Here is a 21,372-nt window from a genome sequence, read left to right as displayed (position 1 = left end):
CACAGCTCATCTGAGCCCAGGATCACAGGCTCAGAGAATTAATGTAGGAAGGGGCCATTTAAGCCAACCCCTTCATTTTACGGATGAGGAAACTGAGACCCAGAGAGGAGAAAAGGGGCCTGCTGAAAGTCACCCAAAGGTAGTAATATCAGAGGTGGGTCCTGCAGCAAGTGATTTTCAGGCAGGATTTGAACCATGGTCTTCTTCACTCCAGGTCCAGTTACTTATCCACTATACCATGCCATCTTACATGTTTGCATTAGCATGAAAACTGTTGTCCAGGCGTGGAAGGACATAAATCTGGGAGGCATCTGTAGAGTAAATGGGTATAGGGAGAGTCCTTCGTGCACACAGCAGAAATGTTCTTGTGGAGCGTCATCTTGGGACTGGCAGGACACAAAGAGGGTGCCCTGGCCTCCTCCCTGCTTTCTGTCCAGACAGCACAGGTGTAGAATGCTAAGATAAGGCCACCGCTGGTGAGCGGTATCACAGGGGCTGCCCATTCTAGCAGAACTTGGGGTGCCAGGGGGCGAATTTCTTTGGTTCATATTAGCAGCACATCTGAATTTAAAGCCCCAGAGTCTGGTAAGTGAGCAGGGCCAGTGGTGTTAGACATGGGCCTAGAACTCACTTCTTTCTGACTCCAGGGCCAGCTCTCGGTCCACTGGTCCAGGCTGCCTTTTGTGTCTTGTTAGCGAGGTTATTTCTAGATTGGTGAGCTCTTGGCGGCAGAGGGAAGAAAGACACTGATGGACTGAAGAGTCTAATTCACAGTTTTGTTCACCTTCAAATGTCCTGGTGATTGAGACGGCTTCTGGGCCCTCTGAGCCATGACTCATCGTCTGGACTGGCTCGCACAGAGGGGCCTGTGTCAGAGGACGGCTCCTTGTTTTCACAGTGATGGGACACTGTCCTTGTGCTGTTCCATGGGTTGCCAGTGACCAAGAGCTGATCAGAGGTGGGTGGTGCCTTTGGCTCCACAGTCCTTGTCTGTACAGCAGAGTGGAGGGTTGAGTTGGCCATCCGGCCTCCCCTTGAAGACCCCCAGTAATGGGGAACTCACTACCTTTCAAGACCGCCCACCCTACGTTGGGGAAGTGTTTCTGTGTTTTAAACTGAAATCTTCCCCTGTGCAGCTTCCTGCTCACAGTTCTTAGTTCCACTTTCTGGGGCCAAGTGGAATAAACCCATTTCCTCTTCTGCATGATGTTCCTTCAGATACTTGAAGACAGCTGTCACAGCCTCCCCGAATCTTTTCTTCTTCAGGAGAAACATGCCCAGCACCTTCAGGCGATCCTCTCACCTGGCATTCTTTCCAGCTCCCTAAGAGCAGGGACTGTGTGTTTGCCTTTCTTTGTGTCTGGAGTGTTAGCTTAGTACAGTGCCTGGACCATAGTAGGCACTTAATAAATGCTCATTGACAGACCATTCCTGTCCTCTGAAGCTCCCACCTCTCTGGCACATAGTAGGTGCTTAATAAATGCTCATTGACAGACCATTCCTGTCTTCTGGAGCTCCCACCTGTCAGTCCCCTTCCTAAAATGTCACACTCCAAAGAACACTCCACACTTGTGGCCTGATCAGGGCAGAGGCCCCTTGTTCCAAACATCACTTCTATTATTCTGAGCCCCCTCCTCCTGCTCAGCCTTGTAAAACGGTTTTTTTTTTTTGGTCCCATTCTCAGCCAACTGACATATAAACATTAATTAAGCACACTTATTATGCACCAGGTACTGTGCTAAGGCCCTGGTCACCAAGGCCCTTTGGAGTCCCCAAGTCCCAAGTCCTTTTTCCTCCTGGATTCCTTATGTCCAGTGCTGTCAGCCCCAAAGAGGGGCTGCCAATCTGTCCCTAAGGATCCCGGCAGGCCATCTTCTGGCTTAGCTTTAGAGGGTGATAATATTGCCTGTGTTTTATGGCATTTTCCCTCATTTTGTTGACTGTTTCCCAGTTACATTTGTGTCTGGGTTTTGTGTGCTGCTTCTGGACAGGCTGTGTGTCGGACTCCTCTACCTGAGGACACTTCTAGAACACCACAGGGGCAGCATGGCATTGAGGAAAGAGCCCCAGATTTGGAGTTCAGGAGATCTGGGTTTGAGTTCCCAGCTCTGTGACCCTGGAAAAAATCTCTATTTTCTTAGGACTCAGGTTCCTCTCCTGAAAGATGGGGAAGGTAGCATTTACACTGCCTCCTTAGAGGGCGATTGTGAGCATCACGTGAGATAGCTTAGGCAGCTCAGTGGAGCAGTGTAGAGTCAGAAAGACCCAAGTTCAAATCCAGCCACAGACACCGACTAGCCAAGCGACCCTGGGTGAGTCACTTAACCTCTGTCTGCCTCAGCTTCCTCATCTGTAAAATGGGGATGATATAGGGTTGTGGTGAGAATGAAATCAGGTACTTTTTGTGAAAGAGTTTTGTAAGCTATAAGGCACCATAGAAATGCTGACTGTTATGGTGAAAATGCTTTGTCAGCTTCAAGGTGCTAGAATCATAGTGGACATTTATATAGCACTGACCCAGTGCTTGATCCTCATGACTCTCTGAAGTAGGCGCTTATTGTTCCCCCATCTTACAGATGAGGAAACTGAGGCCCAGATGGAGTAAGTTCTCTGCGTGTGGTCCCACCACCTAGTAAGTAGCCAGAGGTGAGATTTCTTCTCAGCTCCTGAGTGTCCCGCACTCTATAAAATCGGCATTTGTTGGGGTCACCATATCGTCATTCAGCATTCCAAATCGAACTGTCCACTCCTGTTCTCTATGGTTCGGTCTGCAGTCCCTCAGTGGTTAGAACCAGGGCTTCCTTTATCCTCTTTTTCTTCACTAGGAGCTGCTATGTGCTCTCAGGAAGGTCCCTTCACCTCTCTCCTCCTCAGGCAACACCTGTGGAAATGGGTGGGGTAGTAACATGCTTATCTCCAGGCTGTTCTGAGGCCTAGCTAAGGCAGTGCAAGTACTCAGCATTGCAAGCCTTAAATTTCTAGAGAAATGCCATGATTAACATTTATTAAAAATCTATATAAAGTAAATATTTAATAGTTATGTTGTATTTCAATAATAGCTATTTAAAATATTTCTTAAAAAATGAGATAAAATATTTCTAATAAGGATAAGGATTAGACCATCATTGTATAGGAAACTCCCCCTGCCAATAAGGAATCATCATAATATGTGGAATATTGTTAAACTTAAGTAACATTGGTAATAAATAGATCCCCACCCCTCTCCTCCTCTGAGCAGGCCCCCACTGAATGAGGCCAGAGGATGCTGAAGCGCATGCTGCTTTTTCCTTCTGCAGTCAGGGGGTGTCCGGGCTGGGGGCTCCCATGAATGCTGAGGCTAACGCTTCTCATTACCCTCAGTTCTCTGGGACATGGCTACACATGCCCATTGGCTTCACCAGGGCATCTTCTGCCAGGCAGAGGGAGACACGTGCCTTGGGGCTGGCATGCCCCAGGAGCTGAGGGAAGATCATGTCTATTTTAATTCTTTAAGTTTTACTAATATTTCCTAACATGCTTTAGAGTTTGTGGACATTTTAGAAGACAGGACATTGATTTTGAGCATGTAGTCTAACTCCTTTCATTGGACGTGGTTTTAATGTACCACCCTCTGGACTAGTGAATCCAGTGAGCGAAGTGTTGTAGGTATGATTCTCCCCATTTCACACATGATAAAACTGAGGTGAAGTGCCCAGAGAGGTTAAGCAGCCTGCCCATAGTCTCTGGGTCTAAGGTGAATGTGCTGAGCCTAGGCCTTGGGGGTGCAGGGCAGGGCCATGGCCCAGGTTGGCTTGGGTGATGGTTTTCGGGGTCTCAGCCAGGACCGTGGCTTCATCCTCAGGGCTTCCCCAGGCAAGCGCATTCCTGTGGCAAAAAGGAACAATGAAAGCTGTGTTCCTCCAGCGCCAGGTGTTGCCAGAAAGGGAGAGGGCAGCTGCCAGGCAGGTCTGAGCTGCTCCCCTGGGGACCAGCTCTGACTACGGAACCCGCCGTGGGTTTATTCCATCGCTCTGAGTGCCTGGGGTCTGTCTTAGCACTCCATAGCAGCTTCTGACCAGACAGTTCCCTTGCCAGGCACTCCCCTCTTCAGAAAGCAGTAGTGGTTACCACTTGCCCCTGGATGGGGTGTAAGCTCCACTGGCGTGAATTCCAGGCTCTTTCTTGATGGGCCTCATTCTGCCTATCCAGTCACTTCTCTCCTTGCTCCCAGGTATGGCCCCTCTTTTCTCTTCACCCCTGTCCTTTGTGTATTGAAAAGCATTGGATCCAGGTTCTAATCCTCCCCTCTACCACTGGGTGACCTGGAGTGCTTCATGTTTTCTCTGTTTTCCCATCTTGTCCAATGGATTGGATGGGATGATTCCCAGCCTTCTTTTCCTCACAGGGCCGTGGTGAGGCCCTAATGAGGGCATGATTGTGAATGTGCTTTTAAAAAGTTCTAGGCAATATGAAAGGCAGGCTGGTCTAATGGATAGAGAGCTAGCCTCAGGAAGACTTGGGTTCAAATCCTGCCTCTGAAACTTCCTGGCTGTGTGACCCTGGGCTCGAAGACATGTCCTCCCTCCATTTCTCAGTTCAAGTCCCCATTTATTTCAGCTGACTCCTGTGACATGAACTTGAGATTCTGGTCTCTCCCCCCAGATGTCCTCTCCATTCTCATTGTCATTACTAAAATGAGTTACCCAGAAGAGAGCAGAATATTCTAGATCTGATCTGGCCAGGGCAGAAGACAGCAAGACTATCACTTCCCTATGAATCCACAAGCTTTTATTAAATACCTTCTGCGTACCTGCCACTGTGTTAGGTGCTAGGGATACCAGTACAAAGAATGAAATAATCCCTAGTCTCAGTGAGCACGGATTTTAAAGGGTGAGACAACACAGACCTAGACAGTCTGGGATGTGTGTGTCCATACTTGGACACATCTGGGATCTTTTATCAGCCTTCATGTTCCTCCCTGGACAATATTTGGCCATGCCCTCTCCCAAGTTAACCCAGGGGATCAATGACTTCCCATGTCCTGATGGACAGTTAATGGACTCAGTGCAGAATGAGAGATACATTTTTGGCCTTGACCAATATAGAAACTTGTTTGATTATGCTTATTTATTGCAAGGATTCCCCCCACCCTTTTTGTTATTTTTTTTTTTCACTGTAGAGTGGGGGAGATGAGAGGTAGAGAAAATAGATTTTTGTTCATTGACAAAATTTAAAGTTTTTTAAACCTGTGTGTGTGTGTGGGGGGGGGGGTCTATTCAGCATTCTGTCTGCCTTTCTCTAGATCTGTTGATACTGTGTGGATGGACACCTATTAGAAACATCCATTATCCCCTACTCTTGCCTAATGGCAGGCCCATTTTTCCCCTTTTCCCCATCTCCTGGGCATTTCTTCATCCATAATGAATTTCAGCCTCTTCCCACCCACTATGCTCCTCTCCACATTCTTTGGGTGACTCACAACTTGAATTCTTTGGAGACTGGAAGGATCTAATGACCTGCAGCCAGGTAGCGGCACTGTTAAAAAGAGGTGCCTTTGTTTCAAGGAAGAGCTTGGGCTTGTTACAAGTCCTGCTCATTTTCTCAAAGACTACCCTGCCCATTGTTCTCTTCCTATTCATTGCTGGGCCTAGCTTGTTTCACAATGAACTTTTGTCTAAGATGGATGTACTGACAGACTAGCTCTGTGGGATGGCCAGGCCACCAAATGTTACAATCTGGATCACAGACGCTCTCTGCTTGTCTTTTCTTGCACGTGTGTCTGGGCTAAATCACGTTGAGTTCAGCTTTCCTCTGCTTGACCCTCAGTGACGAAGCAAGAACAATGGGTGGAAGTTACGGAGGAGCAGATTTAGGCTGGACCTTGGGGAACGCTTCCTCACAGTTAGAACTATCCAGGGGGGAATGGGCTGCCTCGGGGAACTTACATGTTGTGGTTCCACTTTTATGGAGTAAGACCTGTAAGATAGTGTTCTGCAGTCCTAGTGAGGGTGAGACTTGGCTGCCCTGATTGTTCGAGACCCCTAGGGGATTGGTCTTCTCGAACACCATACCCACGAGCTGTCCACGCACACTGTTCAGCATCGAGACTGGCCTGGTTCCTACAATTTTCCAGTTGAAGAATCCTTTGAGGTTTGTTCTCTATTCTGTGCTTTAAGATCTGTGCCTCAGAATGACTAATCTTGATTCCAGAGGACAAGTGATGAATGTTGATCCAAAATAAGCAATTATTAGTCATCTATTCTATGCCAGGCATTGGACTAGGTACTGGGGATATAAAGGCAAAAAAAGAAATTAGCCTTGATCGCAAGGAGCTTGCATTCCATCGTGGGGCAACATGTTTATAAAATATAAATGTAATAGATACAAGGTGATTTTTTTTTTTTGGAAATGGGGAAGGGTACTAGCAGCTGAGAGTAGAATAAAGCCTTCATGTATTTTTAACAATTAAAATTATTTTTAAATTTTTTATTTTATTTTTTGATTTATAAGCATTTTCTCACCTCTTCATTACAATGAAAAAAAAGAAAAAGAAAAATCAGAGCCTTATGACAAATATGCATAGTAAAGCTAAACGGATTCTCACGTTGGCCATATGTGTGCCTCATTTTGCACCTGTAACCCATTCCCTCTTGAGGTCAGGAAATAGGTAGCATGTCTCACCGTTGGTCTTCTTGAGTTATAGTTGGTCATTGGATAGATGGAAGTTCTTAAATTTTGTTCAAGGCTTCATATAGAAGGTGACACCTGAGCTGAGTGTTCAAGGAAACCAGAAATTCTCAGAGGCAGAGATTAGGGAAAGTGTGTTCTCATTTCAAGGCACAGGGCATGGACTGCTGTGTGTGAAGAACAATGACTGATTGACTAGTTTATAGAGTATGTGAAGGAAAATAATATATACCCCAAGGAAAGCCAGGGACAGATTGTGAAGGGCAGAAATGCTAAATAAGAGTTTTTACTTGCTCCTAGAGGCAATAGGGAGTCAGTGGCCTTTACTGAGTCAGGGAATGATATAGTTGGTCAGGCCACAAACATTTATTAAGCATGTACTATGTTCCAGGTACTTTGCTAAATAGTGAGGATATAAAAAAAGGGAAAAACTTGTCTGTGCCCTCAAGAAGGTCACAGTCTAATGGGAGAAACAACATTCAGACAATTATGTACAAACAGGACACGTACAGAACAGATTGGGGTAGTCTCAGAGAAAGGGCACGAAGGAGGACTAGGAAAGGCTTCCGATGGAGGATGGGGTTTTACTTGGGACTTGAGGAAGGAGAGTGCTCCAAAGGAGCCCTGGAAAGAAGGGGTCAGACAGGGAAGAGGAAAACCAAAAGACAGTGGAGGGGAACACAGACAGGGAGAAACTGGAGTTTAGAGAGAGTGGAGGATGACTGGGGGGACTTTCAGCTGGAGAGGGTGGGAAGGAAGGGGATTAATTGCACACACTGAGTAGCTGGACTTGGCAAGGAGAAGGGCCACCTCTTCATCAGGGATTGGAGTAAAGGAGGAGCCCTGGGGGCTAAGTTTAAGAGAGTCAGCTATAGAAAAAAGGAAAATGAAGAATTTTAAGCAAGTGGCCTGTAATCTCTCCATCAAGTCTGACATAATAGTCTGAGTTGAACCTGTGGGAGGGAAGGGCCAGTGTAGGAACTTGAATGAAGAGGTGAGGTGGGGGCTGCAGAACAGAATGTCACATACACTGTTAGACATAGGTTTGTTTTGTTTATCTGTTTTTTTCTTCAAGGGAGAATTCTATTGGGAAGTAACTAGTGTTAAAAAAAAAAAAAACAGATTTACCGGGGCAGCTAGGTGATGCAGTGAATAGAGCACCAGCCCTGGAGTCAGGAGGACCTGAGTTCAAATGCAGCCTCAGACACAACACAAAAACTAGCTGTGTGATCTTGGGCAAGTAGCTTAACCTCAATTGCCCTACCTTCTCCCCTCCAAAAAGCAAAATAAAAACAAAAAAAAAACACAAGATTTATCAAAAGTTTTTTTTTTAAGATGGGGGAAAGAAGCAACAGCCTACCCTTGGAATCTGTCCCCACCTCTGCAGCCTTGGGTATCATCCCAGTTAGTGGAGAGGGTCGAAGGGGGTCTGATCCAGTCCTTGGCAAGTTATCACCCACAGCCCACATGTGGGGCCTGCACTTGCATGGCCTTGCAGGACCCCTTATCTCATGCCCACACAGAAGCCCTACAGGATGGGTCCCTTGGTGTGGTCAGTCTTTCTACAAAGTGTAGGGATGTGATGACCTGTGTCACAATATGTCATCTCTTAGTAAGATACAGGAGAGGCTGCCATAGCACAGTGGATAGAATTGACTGGTGCACAGTGAGGTAGCAAGAGCCTTGGACTGGGGATCAAGAGACCCGAGTTCGAGTCCTAGCTGAGCTACTCTCTAGTTATGTGATCTTGGATTTCCCCTCTCTGGGCCTCAGTTTCCTTCTTCATAGAGTGAGGCCCTGTGGTCCCTTCCAAGGACCATAGAATTAGAGGCCATCTAGGCCAAACTCCTTCATTATGTGGATGAGGAAACTGGGCCCTAGAGAATGGAGTGACTTCCCCAGTATCACACAGGTAGTCACTAGTGGGCTTGGGCTTTGAGCCCAGGTTCTATGACTCTTGTGAACAACAATAACAATAATAATAATAACGTTTATATAACACTTGAAGTTTTACAAAGCACTTTGCAAATATGGTCATTTGGATCCTCATAGCAACCCTACACAGAAAGTACTCTTATTATCTCATTTTATAGATGAGAAAACAGGCACAGAGAGCTTGAGGGACTTATTCAGGGTCACACAGCTAGTAAGCTTCTATAATAGGATTTGAACTAAGGTCTTCCTGAGACCAAGTCCAGCTCTCTACCCTCTAGGCCATGTAGAGGTCTTACTGCTATCCCATACTTCCTCATGAAATTTTAAATTTTTTCCCTAAAATCCTATCATTTTATGGCCTGAAAAATGAGATTACCACCATTTTTTATTTGTCATGACCATGGAAGAGGGTCTGGCCTCACAGATATTGGTCCAGCAGGCTCCATGTCCAGGTCCCTGGTTCTATCTTTTTTTTTTTTTGTATGTTCTCTCTGGAGCCTGAGCCTGTTGGGTTTTCTCCTTCACAGGTTTGAGAAGATGGTCAGCGGCATGTACATGGGGGAACTTGTCAGACTGATTATTGTGAAGATGGCGAAGGAGGGCCTCCTGTTTGAAGGACATATCACGCCTGAGCTGCTCACCAAAGGGAAATTTGAAACCAAGAATGTGTCGGCCATCGAGAAGTAGGTGACTCCTTCCTTTTCATATCTGATTCCGCCATCCCTGAGCACTCCAGCATTGTGTTGGAGATCAGGAGGGTGGGAGTAACAGCAAGCTTCTCCTGTTGACCATTTCTTGCTTCCCGCTCTTTTAACATTTTCTCCAAGAGATGGCCTTGTCTTCAGTCAGTCTGTGGACCTTGGGAAAGGGAGGATCAAGGTTCTTTCCAGAATAGAGCAGGTGGATCCATTCTCCATTGTTCCATTCTGAAGGTATCTTGGATTGGTGACACCACCCAAAACACAGTGCTACTGGGTACCTCAGCTTCAAAGCCTCCCTTTAGCAAACCCTGAAAGAATGTATTGGGGAGTGACTGGAACAGTGCTGACATCAGCCGAGCGAATGACGAGCCAGAAAGCAGATGGTTTGGGTGATGGAGCAGGGATTAAAAAATTCCCAGGACTTAGATTCTTGAGGATTTCCCACCAGAATTTCCTTAAGTGGCTGTTTCAAAGCTCACCCCAGAAGGGCTATAATTCTAGCTTTAAGCATTTTGTCTGGCAATCCAGCAGCTGCTTCTGAGTATTAAATAAGAAACCCAGAAATTTACTCTTCTCATGTCCTGTGTTTGCGAGTCAAGTGTCTCTCCCCTTGAGGGTGAAGCCAAGTGAAGGTTTCCAGAGTCTAAGAGCCCTGAAAATTAGATACCGATGATCTGGAGGGCAGCTAGAGCCTGGGGCCCGCAAATTATACTCCCTCCCAAGGGATCTGGAGATAGATTTCAGGGGGGGTACGAATTTGGTGTTTCAACATGTTAATAACCATATTTCAGTATAATTGGTTGCCTTTGTATTTTATTTGATGCAATTAAAAACATTCTAAGAAGGTTTCCATAGGCTTTACCAGACTGCTAAAAAACTGGGGTCTATAATAATACCAAAAAAAAAGTGCAGAACCATTCATTCTATAGGACAGCACCAAGGATGGTGAGCGGCCTTGAGTCCTGCTGTACCAGAGTCAGTCAAGTTTTTGAAAGGCTGCCAACAGGAGAGAGTGGACTTGTTATTCTTGGCCCTGTGGGTGGGCAGCATTAGAATAGTGGGGGGATATTGTAAGTTTGGGTTTGAGATCAGGAAAAAGTTGCTAACAATGAGAGCTGACCTGGAGTGGAGCAAGCTGCCTTGGGTGATGGTGAGTTTCCTCTTATTGGAGGCCTCCGAGCGGAGACTGAATAACCTTGTCAGGGTGAGTTTGAGACCAGATGAGGGCAGAGGCGGGACCAGGTGGCCTCTGAGGTTCCGGACTCCTCTATCAGTACAGGGAACACCAAGTGGACACTGGAATATCACTGGAATTTGGGGGTGGGTGTTCTGCATTAGAACACCTGCTTTCAAATAGGGAATGGGCTTGACTACAGGCTGGTCTAGATGGCCTCTGAAATTCCTTTTAGATGATAATAATGGGGGTGGGCCAAGATCTGAAGACTGAGGTTAGGTATCTTTGTGGTTAGATAACTCAGTTTAATAAGCACTTTCTTTTTTTTATTTTTTTTTATTTTTTAAAGCAATTGGGGTTAAGTAACTTGCTCAAGGTTACACGGCCAGTTATTTCTGGGTGTGGTGCTGAGTGTCTGAGCCCGGATTTGATCCAGGTCATCCCGACACTGGAGCCGGTGCTCTTACTCGCTGAGCCACCTGGCCGCCCCTAAGCAATTGGGGTTAAGTAACTTGCTCAAGGTTACACGGTCAGGTGTTTCTGGGTGGGTGCTAAGTGTCTGAGCCTGGGATTCTATCTCCAGGTCTTCTCAACACTGGAGCCGGTGCTCTTACTTGCTGTGCTACCTGGCCGCCCCTATTAAGCACTTTCTATAAGCCAGGCTCTATGTTAGGAACTGGAAATATAATACCAAGCTGAGATGGTCCTTACCCTCAACGAGTTTACATTTTATAGGGAGAGAAAAAAATGGACGCAGAGAAGTCAGTATGAAATAGCTCTAAATGACCATTGAGATTTATGTCTTGGTCCCTCCTCGTGTCTTGAGTTTGCTTCTGCTTTCTTCTCTGTAAACGAAGGGGGTTCAATATGTGCCCTCTAATGCCCCTTCTTGCTCTAAATCTCTAATCCGAAAAATGAGAAAATCTTAATTTTTTTTTTTTTTGCATTCTGTATCCCTTTGGCAGTCTGGTGAAGCCTGTGAACCTTTTCAGAAGAACATGCTTAAATACATGAGATAAACTATATAAGACTACAAAGGAAATTGATAATATTGAAATAAAGATGTAATTACTTTCTCCCATCCAAGTTTTCACGGGCCTTTTGAAATCTACCCACAGACACCTCTGGGCTCCTCACACCCCAGGAGAAGAACCTCTCCTACAGTTTATCTGTTAGTAATTACTCATGGCTTTGCTCCAGCAATATGACACAATTAACATAGGGCTTTCCATCATCCAGCATGGTAGACCTTCTGCGTTGCCCTGTCAGATCCTTGATTTTGTTGTTGAGCTGTTTCAGTCATGTCTCACTCTTCATGACCCTACTTGGGGTTTTCTTGCCAGAGATATGGGGGTAGTTTGCCATTTCCTTCTCTAACCCACTTTACAGACGAGGAAACTGAGGCAAACAAGGTAAGGTGACTTGCCCAGGGTCACATAGCTAGTGCATGTCTGAGGCCAGATTTGACTCATGAAGATGAGTCTTCCTGACTCTGGGTCTGGCACCCTATCCACTGCACCAGGCAATTCTCCTATTCCATGGTCACTCACCTGTGTCTGACTCTGGGTAACTTGTGATCTCTTGGGTGACCCTGCGCTTCATACATCCTAATGTGTTTCTCTGACCCTATAGAACTAAAGAAGGCCTCCAAAGAGCCCAAGAAATCCTGAGCAACCTGGGCTTGGAGCCGACATCTGAAGATTGTGTCTCTGTCCAGCATGTGTGTGCCATTGTCTCCCATCGATCAGCCAACCTCGTAGCCGCCATGTTGGCTGCCATCTTGTCTCGCCTGAAAGAAAACAAGGGCGTGAGTCGGCTGCGGACTACCGTGGGTGTGGATGGGACACTCTACAAGTTTCATCCACAGTAAGTCTTCCCTCTCTAACGCCTGATACACCAAGCATTGCTTGTAGATTAACTGATTGAGTGATTGATTGGTTGATTAGGCAGGTGGTCAGAACCTGAAGAGGTAGAGGGGAGATCTGATAACAGTTTGATCAGCACCAGCCCCAACAGATAGGAGATGGCAGAATATGCTCAGGTTAGAAATGCCCTGTTGAGGAGAGATTAGGCTTTAGCAATATAGGATTATAGACAATGAGATTATTAAAGCCAGAAGGACCTAGAAAAACTCTAGTCCCACCTCCCACACCCCCCTTTTTTGAGAGGCAATCCAGGTTAAGTGACTTGCCCAGGGTCACACAAGTAGGTCAAATTTGAACTCAGGTCCTCATGACTCTAGGACCAGTACTCTGTCCACTGCCTCACCCTCTTTTTTACAAAGTAGAAAACTGAGGCCTAGCCAGGTGAAGTGATTAGACCAAGGGTCAGAGCCAGGATTCAAACCTGGTGTTCTTTTCACCAGATCATACTTCCCTCCGTAGAAGTAGGAGCAGTAGGGGAACCTAGAAAAGGGCTAGATTTAAGGAGCTTTAAGGAAAGCCTTCCTAGTTATTCCAACATAGAGTGGGATCCCTTTGGAGGTAGTGAACTCGCTTTCACCTAGAGGTCTTTAATTCAATAGTAAATGAATTAATCATATGTAAAATGTTTTTTAATGTGAATGCTAGCTCTTACTATTATAATTATAATAATTATTATTGAAAACAAAAGGGAAAAACAGCCTGGAGGAATTTTTTCCAGGGGTGGGCTAGGCTGCAAGGTCCCTTTCCACTCTGAAATTCTGCTTGGGAAGGATTGCAGAATGTGCTGTGCAGGGACGTCCCAGGGCCTTGAGGAAGAATCCAGTTTCTTAAGGGAGCTTGGATTCAGGCATCCCAGTCACCATCCTGAGGTCCTCCTGGGCCACACCTCTTTATGGCCCTCCTGTGCTGCTGTCTGCCTTCCCTTTTGTTTTTCCATGATGCTGCTGCACTGGAAGGCTTGTAAAGCACTTTACATATATGTGGTTAATTCATTTTGATTCACAAAAGGTCTCACCAGTTATTTCAAGTTTCCAGAAATAGAGGGTAGACAGCATTTATATGTCCTAAAGTTCTCTGCCAGTTCGTGGTTCATTTCCTTCATGGCTTCTTTCCCACCCACCTCCAATCCTCCTTACCATCCCCTTTTGTCCTTAACAAATAATTGTGATAACTGATGTTTTTATACAACTCCTTGTTGGTGAGTCTTTTCAGATATCCAACTCTCCATGATGCCATATGGGATTTTCTTGGCAGAGATACTGGAGTGGTTTGTGATTTCCTTCTCTAGCTTATTTGACAGATGAGGAAACTGAGGCAAACAGGGTTAAGTGACTTGCCCAGGATCACACAGCTAATAAGTGTCTGAGGCTGGATTTGAACTTGGGTCCTCCTGACTCCAGGTTCAGCTGGCATCTCATTATACCACCACATCCCATCTCATTTAATCCTCAGGCAACTATGTGAAGCAAACACTTGGTACAGGTCTTTTTTTACTCATTTTATAGCTGAGAGGAAATTGCAGTTCAGAGTTAAGTGGCTTGCCCATGGCATTCAGGTGAGATGCTGAGTTAACTAAAGTAACTCCTGTTTTTGTTCTGGTAATCACATAAATAAGGGAATCAATGAAGTTAGCCCCCTAGCCAGCCTGTTACATTACACCTTTTGTGAGGGATGGGAAACCATCTCTCACCCCTTGGTGAGCTGTGGGAGCCTTCAGAGACTGTTGGAGTGATGAGATGTAGTTTTTCTTCAGGCTCCAGGTATAAAGAGAAGGCCCATGTAAGAATGGGTTAGAAATCCCCTTCTACAGTCATTGTACACAGTAATGGCAATATTGTACAATGACCAGCTGTGGAAGATTTGGGCTGCTCTGGCCAAGATGCTTCCAAAGGACCCATGATGAAAAATGCCATCTACCTCCAGGGAGAACTGATGGCCAGTTCAGACAGAAGTGCAAACAGAAGCATGTCTGTGGAAAGTGCTATGGGAATAACAGCATATGATGCTTTGGGGCTTGCAAAACACTTAAACTTTAAAAACCAGGGCAGCTAGGTAGTGCAGTGAATAGAGCACCAGCCCTGGAATCAGGAGGACCTGAGTTCAAATCTAGCCTCAGACACTTACTGGTTGTGTGACCTTGGGCAAGTCACTTAACCCCAATTGTCCTGCCTTCCCCCCTCCAAAAAGACCAAAAAAAATTTTTTTAAACCATCTTTGAGGTACTCTGTGTAAACATTGAATGTAGATAATTTAGGTTTGAAAAAAAATTTCCCCCCAACTTGGCCACCTCTTCCTAAGTGGCCTCTGAATATTTCTTAGGGATTTGTGGCAGAACCTATAAACCATGATCTCTGAGATAACTGTTGCTTCTCTTCCAATCATGGCACACATGTGGGGTGATGATGGTGGCGGGGTAGAGACACATGGGCATCAGTGTTCCCCAGAATCTGACGACATTGTCCCTCCTACATACCTAGGTATTCCCGTCGATTCCACAAAACCCTGCGGCGCTTGGTCCCCGACTGCGACGTGCGCTTCATCCTCTCAGAGAGTGGGAGCGGGAAGGGGGCCGCCATGGTGACCGCTGTGGCCTATCGACTGGCCGAGCAGCACAGGCAGATGAATGAGATCCTGGCCCCCCTCAAGCTCAGCACCGAGCAGCTCATGCAGGTGAAGAATAGGATGCGGGTAGAGATGGACCTCGGCTTACAGAAGAAGACCAACGAAACAGCCAAAGTGAAGATGCTGCCGTCCTTTGTCTGCGGCACCCCCGACGGGACCGGTGAGCTCCCAGGACAAGGGAGGGGCCGCAAGCCCACCTGCCCCCGCTACTTCCTGGGGAACCAGGAGAAAGCCTCCCTCATCCTCCTAGAAGTGGCAGTGGGCATCTCAGTGGACCATCCCAGGGCCCTTCCTCCTTTCAGGCATCTGCCTGAGGAAGGGCTAAAAGCCCCCAGTCCATGTGTGCATACACATGTATGTGTCCTTGGAGCACTCATTTCTCCTATCTGAGCTTTCCTCTTGAAACCTGGGAGCTTTTCTGAGTGAGTGGCAACCTGGCAATTAGGATACCCTAACTAACACCCCTGTTTTCTTTCTTTCTTTTTTTTTTTTTTTTGCTTTTTTGGAGGGGGGAGGGCAGGGCAATTGGGGTTAAGTGACTTGCCCAAGGTCACATGGCTACTAAGTGTGTCAAGTGTCTGAAGCTGGATTTGAACTCAGGTCCTCCTGGCTCCAGAGGTGGCTGCCTCTACGCGTGTTTTCTGACAGCTCGATCTTCTTGCTTCCTGACAGAGAATGGAGACTTCTTGGCCCTTGACCTTGGTGGCACAAACTTCCGGGTCCTGCTGGTGAAGATCCGTAGCGGGAAGAAGAGAAGTGTGGAAATGCACAACAAGATCTATGCCATCCCTGAGGAAGTGATGCAGGGCACTGGGGAGGAGGTGAGAGAGGGACACAAAGGGGGATTTCCTGGTGTGGTCAGACCATGTCCATTCCCATTCCCGTGATGCATTTCTGAAGAGGCATCGATGGCCTCCTCCAGGGGTATCTTGTTAGGTACCGACACACTAGGAATAATAGTTTAATTTGTTAATATTTCATTTAAATTAATTTGTATTTAAGTGTATTTAACAATATTTAAATCTATTTCTATTCTATTAAATCTATTAATAATAATTCTATTAAATCTATTTCTTTGGAAAACTAAGCAGCACCCTAGAGGATTGAAAGTTTGAGTGTTTTGATGTAATAACAAAAATAATAAAATAATTATAGCTAGCATTTACATAGTGCTTTAAGATTTATAAAACCCTTTACACATGTTATCTCATTTGATTCTCACATCAATCCTGGGAGGTAGTTACAGTTATTCTCCCTATTTTACAAATGAGGAAACTGAGTCAGACAGAGGCTAAGTGACTTGCCCAAGGTCACATTGCTAGTAAGTGTCTGAGGCTGGATTTGAACTCAGGTCTTCCTGACTCCAGGTCTAGTACTCAGAAAGACATAACCTGGAGGAAGATCATAAGGTCATAGATTTAGGGGTAGAAAGGACTGTAGAGGTCACTGGAGCTAGGCACCTCACTTTACAGATGAGGACGAAGGCTCAGAATTGCCAGGGGACTTGGATGAGGCAGGATTGGAATCCTGGTCTTGGGCTCAGTCTGTGCCGGCTATCAAGGGGAGGGTCATGTGTGATTCTTTGTCTCTCTCCTCCCCCAGCTCTTTGACCACATTGTCTCCTGTATTTCTGACTTCCTGGATTACATGGGCATCAAGGGTGCCCGGATGCCCCTAGGCTTCACCTTTTCCTTCCCTTGCCGACAGACCAGCTTAGATGGGGTAAGTGCGTTGTGTCTCCGGTCTATGCTTTGACTCCCACGTCGTGGGGGCTAGAAATCTGGCTCCTTGGGGCCCCTCCCCCTTAAACGAAACCTGTGCTTCTCCCATTCTCAGGCGCTCTGTTGTAGGCCCATTGGTCCGGCTGGCACCAGGCACCATTAGTCATATGACAAGGCTACTAAAAGCCTCCGTATCTCCCTCACTGGTCTTTGATGGGGAAACGCGGTGAAAGCTGTGGGATTCTTAAATGTTTGAATCCCTGGTGGTGGTTTTGTTTTTCATAAATTATGTTTGCTGTGCTATGAGGGGCTGCGAGGGTTCAAAGTCTTAGTGTGTCGCTAAAAGTCTGACCTTTCCTTTCCATAGGGCATCTTGCTCACCTGGACAAAGGGCTTTAATGCATCCAACTGTGAAGGACATGATGTGCCCACCTTGCTGAGAGAGGCCATTAAAAGGAGAGAGGTGACAGCTGTGACTTGTTAGCCCCACCTGGTTCCTCCTCCTCGGACTGGGCACCCTCGCGGCATTGGCCCTGGCACGCAGGAGGCGCTAAATGCAGGATTATTCCCTTCCAGGGCCAGGGGACGCTAAGTGACTTTGACCAGGTTCACAAAACCAGGTTGGGGTAGACATGTCTTCCTGAATCTGAGGCTGGCTCTAACCACTCCGTCACACTACCCATCACGGCTTTTGCATTTAGTTTCTCTGCTTACCAGTCTCCACTAGTGAAATGCATACAGTCATAAAATATTAGGGCTGGGAGAGACTTTTAGGGTACTGGAGCCAGCCAGGACCTTAGAATGTTAAGTGTTGAAAGTAGAAACTGAGAATTTGGAACCTAGAATATTATTAGATTCTAATATTAGAACCAAAAACTGACAGGAATCTTAGAGCACTGAGTGTCACCGAGTTCTTCAAGAAGTCAGTAGACCTCCTTCAGGGGGTCCATGAACCTGGATGGGAAAAAATGCCAACTTCATTTTCACTCACCTCTAAAGTGACATCCATTTTTAAAAATATTGAGTTCCAGATTCTCTCCCCTACTCATTGAGAAGGCAAGCAGCTTGATGTCGCTGATGCATTCAGCATTTCTCTCTAAAAAGATTTCTTTATTTTTAACATTTATTTTTTTTTAATGTTGAATTCCAAATTGTCTTCCTCCCCCTAATTGAGAAAGCAAGCAATGTAATATCAATTAAACATTTAGCAGTTTTTAAAAAATGTTAAGTTCTAAATTCCCTCCCTCTAGCCCATCCTCTGCTCATTCTCTTCCTCCCTGTCATTGAGAAGGAAAACAGCATGATATCCCTGTGAAGTCATGCGAAGCTTATTCTCTTATTAGCCACATTAGCATTTCTTTCAATCAAGAAGCAACATTGTTTCTGAGCAGGGGTCCATGGGCTTCACCAGTTGGCCCAAGGGGGCTGGGCCACACACTCCTGCTGGAGCTCAACCCCATCACTTTAGAGGTAGGGAAACTGAGGCCCAGGGGACCTGCTTGAGGTCACACAGCATCAGAGAAAGGATTTGAAACCTGTGTTATCTGAATCTCAGATTGGCGCTCTTTGCTGTACGATGCGTGTTATGGTCACGTCCAAAGGAGGGTGACCAGTATGGTCGGGGAGACTGGAGAACACACCCAATTAGGTTAATGAAGAGAGTGTGGGATATTTAGCTTAGAGAAGGTCACACTGGGAGTAAACATACAGGCAAGATTCAAACTCACATCTTCCATTGCCCTGGATTCATGGCCCACACTGCCTTTTTGCTTCTCTTTCTGAACTGTGATCCCCAGAACCAAACATTCTCCAGATGGGATAAAACCAATAGGCCCATGAATGTTTTACAGGCTCCTATTAAAACACAAAAATCTAAAACCCCAAGGTCTGTGCTCTAGCTAATCTCACACCACATCCTGCTCTCTCCAAAGGAATTTGACCTGGATGTTGTTGCGTTGGTCAATGACACCGTGGGTACCATGATGACCTGTGCCTATGAAGAGCCGACTTGTGAAATTGGACTCATCGTTGGTGAGTGAGATGAGCCGTGGCTCCCCAGTGCTTGGGTGCCCAGGACCTCCTGGGGATTAGCACAGTAATTATGGCTTATAGGCTGTGGCTGTGTGAGGAGTCCCCGTTCTGGTGTCCTTGGAGGTGTGCCCATAACGCTTCACTTGCCCCAAATATCATAACAGCCCTTCAGTTGTTGGTAGGGTAAGATTCCTTTGTGTTTTCTCCTGGGATTTTCAAAGACACGTGCCCTTGAAGAGATATTTTATTAAACAATTAGCTTCTGGTTGACCTAGAATTCCAGAGTCTGAGAACTGGCAGCCACCCAGTCCAACCCACACACCAAAGAAATCCCTACTATAGCACCCCCAGCAAGGGGTCCTCTTCAGCCTCTGTTTGAGGATCTCCAAGGCGGAGGGCACCGCCTTTCTCACCATCCTGTTCTACTTTTTGGACAGCTTTCACAGATAGGAACTTTTTCTAGGACTTCAAAGTCTACGTTGGCATCTGTAGCGGCAAGCACCCCAAGCGTCCTCGGGGTTTGCAGCTACCACAGGTTCTTGGATCTGCTTTGTTAAAGGAAAGCAACTCAAAATGGGTTAACAAGCTTACTTTAATCAGTCAGACATATATCGTTTACCTTGTTCAGGAGAAAAGGTCAGCACCCTGAACCTCAAAGTATACAGGCATAATTATCAAGACAGAAACATCAAGTAGACAGATTTCCAAACTGTCCAACCATTACATCCATACCCAGTCAACATCTGGGTTTCCACATTCTGGGTTTTTCAAAGCCGGGGGACTCTCAACAACGGCTTCCCAGAATTCAGATCAAATCACAGAACACTTCTCAAAGTGAGTCCCAAAAACAAAGCTACACATCAGGGCTTATATAGCCTTCTCCTGGCTCAGAGAATGTAACAACCTTATTGACTCACTGGCCAATCAAGAAGTATCTACTGAAAAACAAGCCTCCCCCACCCCAGGCTTCAGGTGCACATTAGCCTAGGGGCAGGGAAGATCTTTAAAATTTACATTCTTATTACAGCATCTTTGCCCTCCTTTCCAAGCCCAAGCAGAGTAAATCTAACCCATCCTCTCCAGGAGGCACATACCCTTCTTTCATTGAGTCCTTATATGATGACACTTCTGTGTGGGATCGATTTGTGGGATTGCTGGGACAGGGGATACATTAGTCCTGGTGGCTGAGGTATGGACAGGTAGGCCTGAGAAACCCTGTGATGGAAGGCAGTGGGGAAGGGGTAGGAAATAAATATTTATAGAACCCCTACTGTATTCAAGGCTCTGTGCTTTTTACAAATAGTACCACATCTGATCCTTACAGCAAGATTGATTTTTGTTGGCAAACTGAGGTGAGCAGAGGTTAAGGGACTTGGTCAGGGTCTCACAGCTAATAAGTGTCTAAATCCAGGTTTGAGCTCAGGTCTTCCTGACTCCAGGCCAAATTTGGTATCTAAAGGCCAGGAGGAGATCATTAGGTATGTGAGACCTGGAGAAAGCAAGGTGCAGGAACCCAAGGTGGGAGACAGGCCTGAAAAGGGAGATGGGAAGTTACTAGTCACTGACCAGACTTCATCCTTTGGTCAAAGAACTCTGCTTTGGCCCCCTGCCCTTTTGTTCTAATATTCTCTGTTCCAGGTGGTTTATGAGGCCTCTTTCTAAAGATGTGGATTTTAAAGCCACTGTAGTGCTTATCTGGAGAATTTGCACTGGGTTCAAATTAAAAAGTTGACTGAACACATATAAAGTACTTACCGTGTGTGACTCCTTGGTTAGCTGGGAGATGCAAGAAAGACCCTGAGCCCCTTGAGCAGACCTCATGGGGTGATTTTATGGGAAGGCACAGAGGAGAGTTTCCCGGGGTGAGCAGGCATGGATGGGTGGCCTTTTGTGACCTTTTGCAGGGAATTTCCTTGTCAGTAAGATCTTGGATATATTGGAGTACCCTTATATCAAGGTCATTGATTTTAAGTTGGAAGGTCATATACTATAACACCCTTCTTTTACAGATAAGGAAACTGAGGCCCAGAGAAATAATGTGTGGTTTGCCCAGGGTGACACCAGGTAGTCAGGTCAGAGGCAGGACTAGAACCTTCCACGTACCATGACGCCTGCTATTTAAGGGATATTGGTTGGTTTAGGGTAATTTAGCATTTATTAAACAACCGTTGTCAGAATAGCACAATGTAAGATTCTTGAGATCAAGGCCTATTTTTGTTTTATCTTTGGAAACCTGGCACCTAGAATACAACCTTGCCCATAATAATGCTGGGTGCAAGGTCCTTTGCTTGGTGCTAAGAGTATCAATAAAGGGCCTTGTGTATTATAGGTACTTAAAAAATGCTTTCTTGGGGTGGCCAGGTGGCTCAGTGAGTGAGAGAGAGCACCGGCTCCAGTGTCGGGATGACCTGGATCAAATCCGGGCTCAGATACTCAGCACCACACCCAGAAATAACTGGCTGTGTAACCTTGAGCAAGTTACTTAACTCCGATTGCTTAAAAAAAAATGCTTACTGAAGATAATTAAACATTTATCAAATACCTTCTGTATACAAGGCCCTTTCCTGGTGCTGGGAGTATGAACATGGGGCCTTGTG

The 21,372-nt window shown here is 46.1% G+C and overlaps 1 protein-coding gene across 1 annotated transcript in view; it reads left to right on the top strand.

Moving 5' to 3' along the window:
• The window catches only part of HK1 (hexokinase 1), a 92,613-nt gene that overhangs the window by 61,392 nt on the left and 9,849 nt on the right, over positions 1–21,372 (top strand). Inside the window, exons 8-14 of the mRNA XM_069071462.1 lie at positions 9,129–9,284; positions 12,109–12,342; positions 14,879–15,183; positions 15,696–15,844; positions 16,626–16,745; positions 17,112–17,207; positions 18,676–18,775. Of these exons, the coding sequence (XP_068927563.1) occupies positions 9,129–9,284; positions 12,109–12,342; positions 14,879–15,183; positions 15,696–15,844; positions 16,626–16,745; positions 17,112–17,207; positions 18,676–18,775 (1,160 nt within the window). The remainder of the gene's footprint in view (positions 1–9,128; positions 9,285–12,108; positions 12,343–14,878; positions 15,184–15,695; positions 15,845–16,625; positions 16,746–17,111; positions 17,208–18,675; positions 18,776–21,372) is intronic.

Source organism: Petaurus breviceps, unplaced genomic scaffold (assembly GCF_028583685.1).
Source record: "Petaurus breviceps papuanus isolate PSGF00001 unplaced genomic scaffold, PetGlider_PUasm1.0 90825, whole genome shotgun sequence".
Classification (NCBI taxonomy): domain Eukaryota; kingdom Metazoa; phylum Chordata; class Mammalia; order Diprotodontia; family Petauridae; genus Petaurus; species Petaurus breviceps.
Note: the sequence above shows the minus strand (reverse complement) of the source record. Positions and strands in the feature narration are given on the sequence as shown.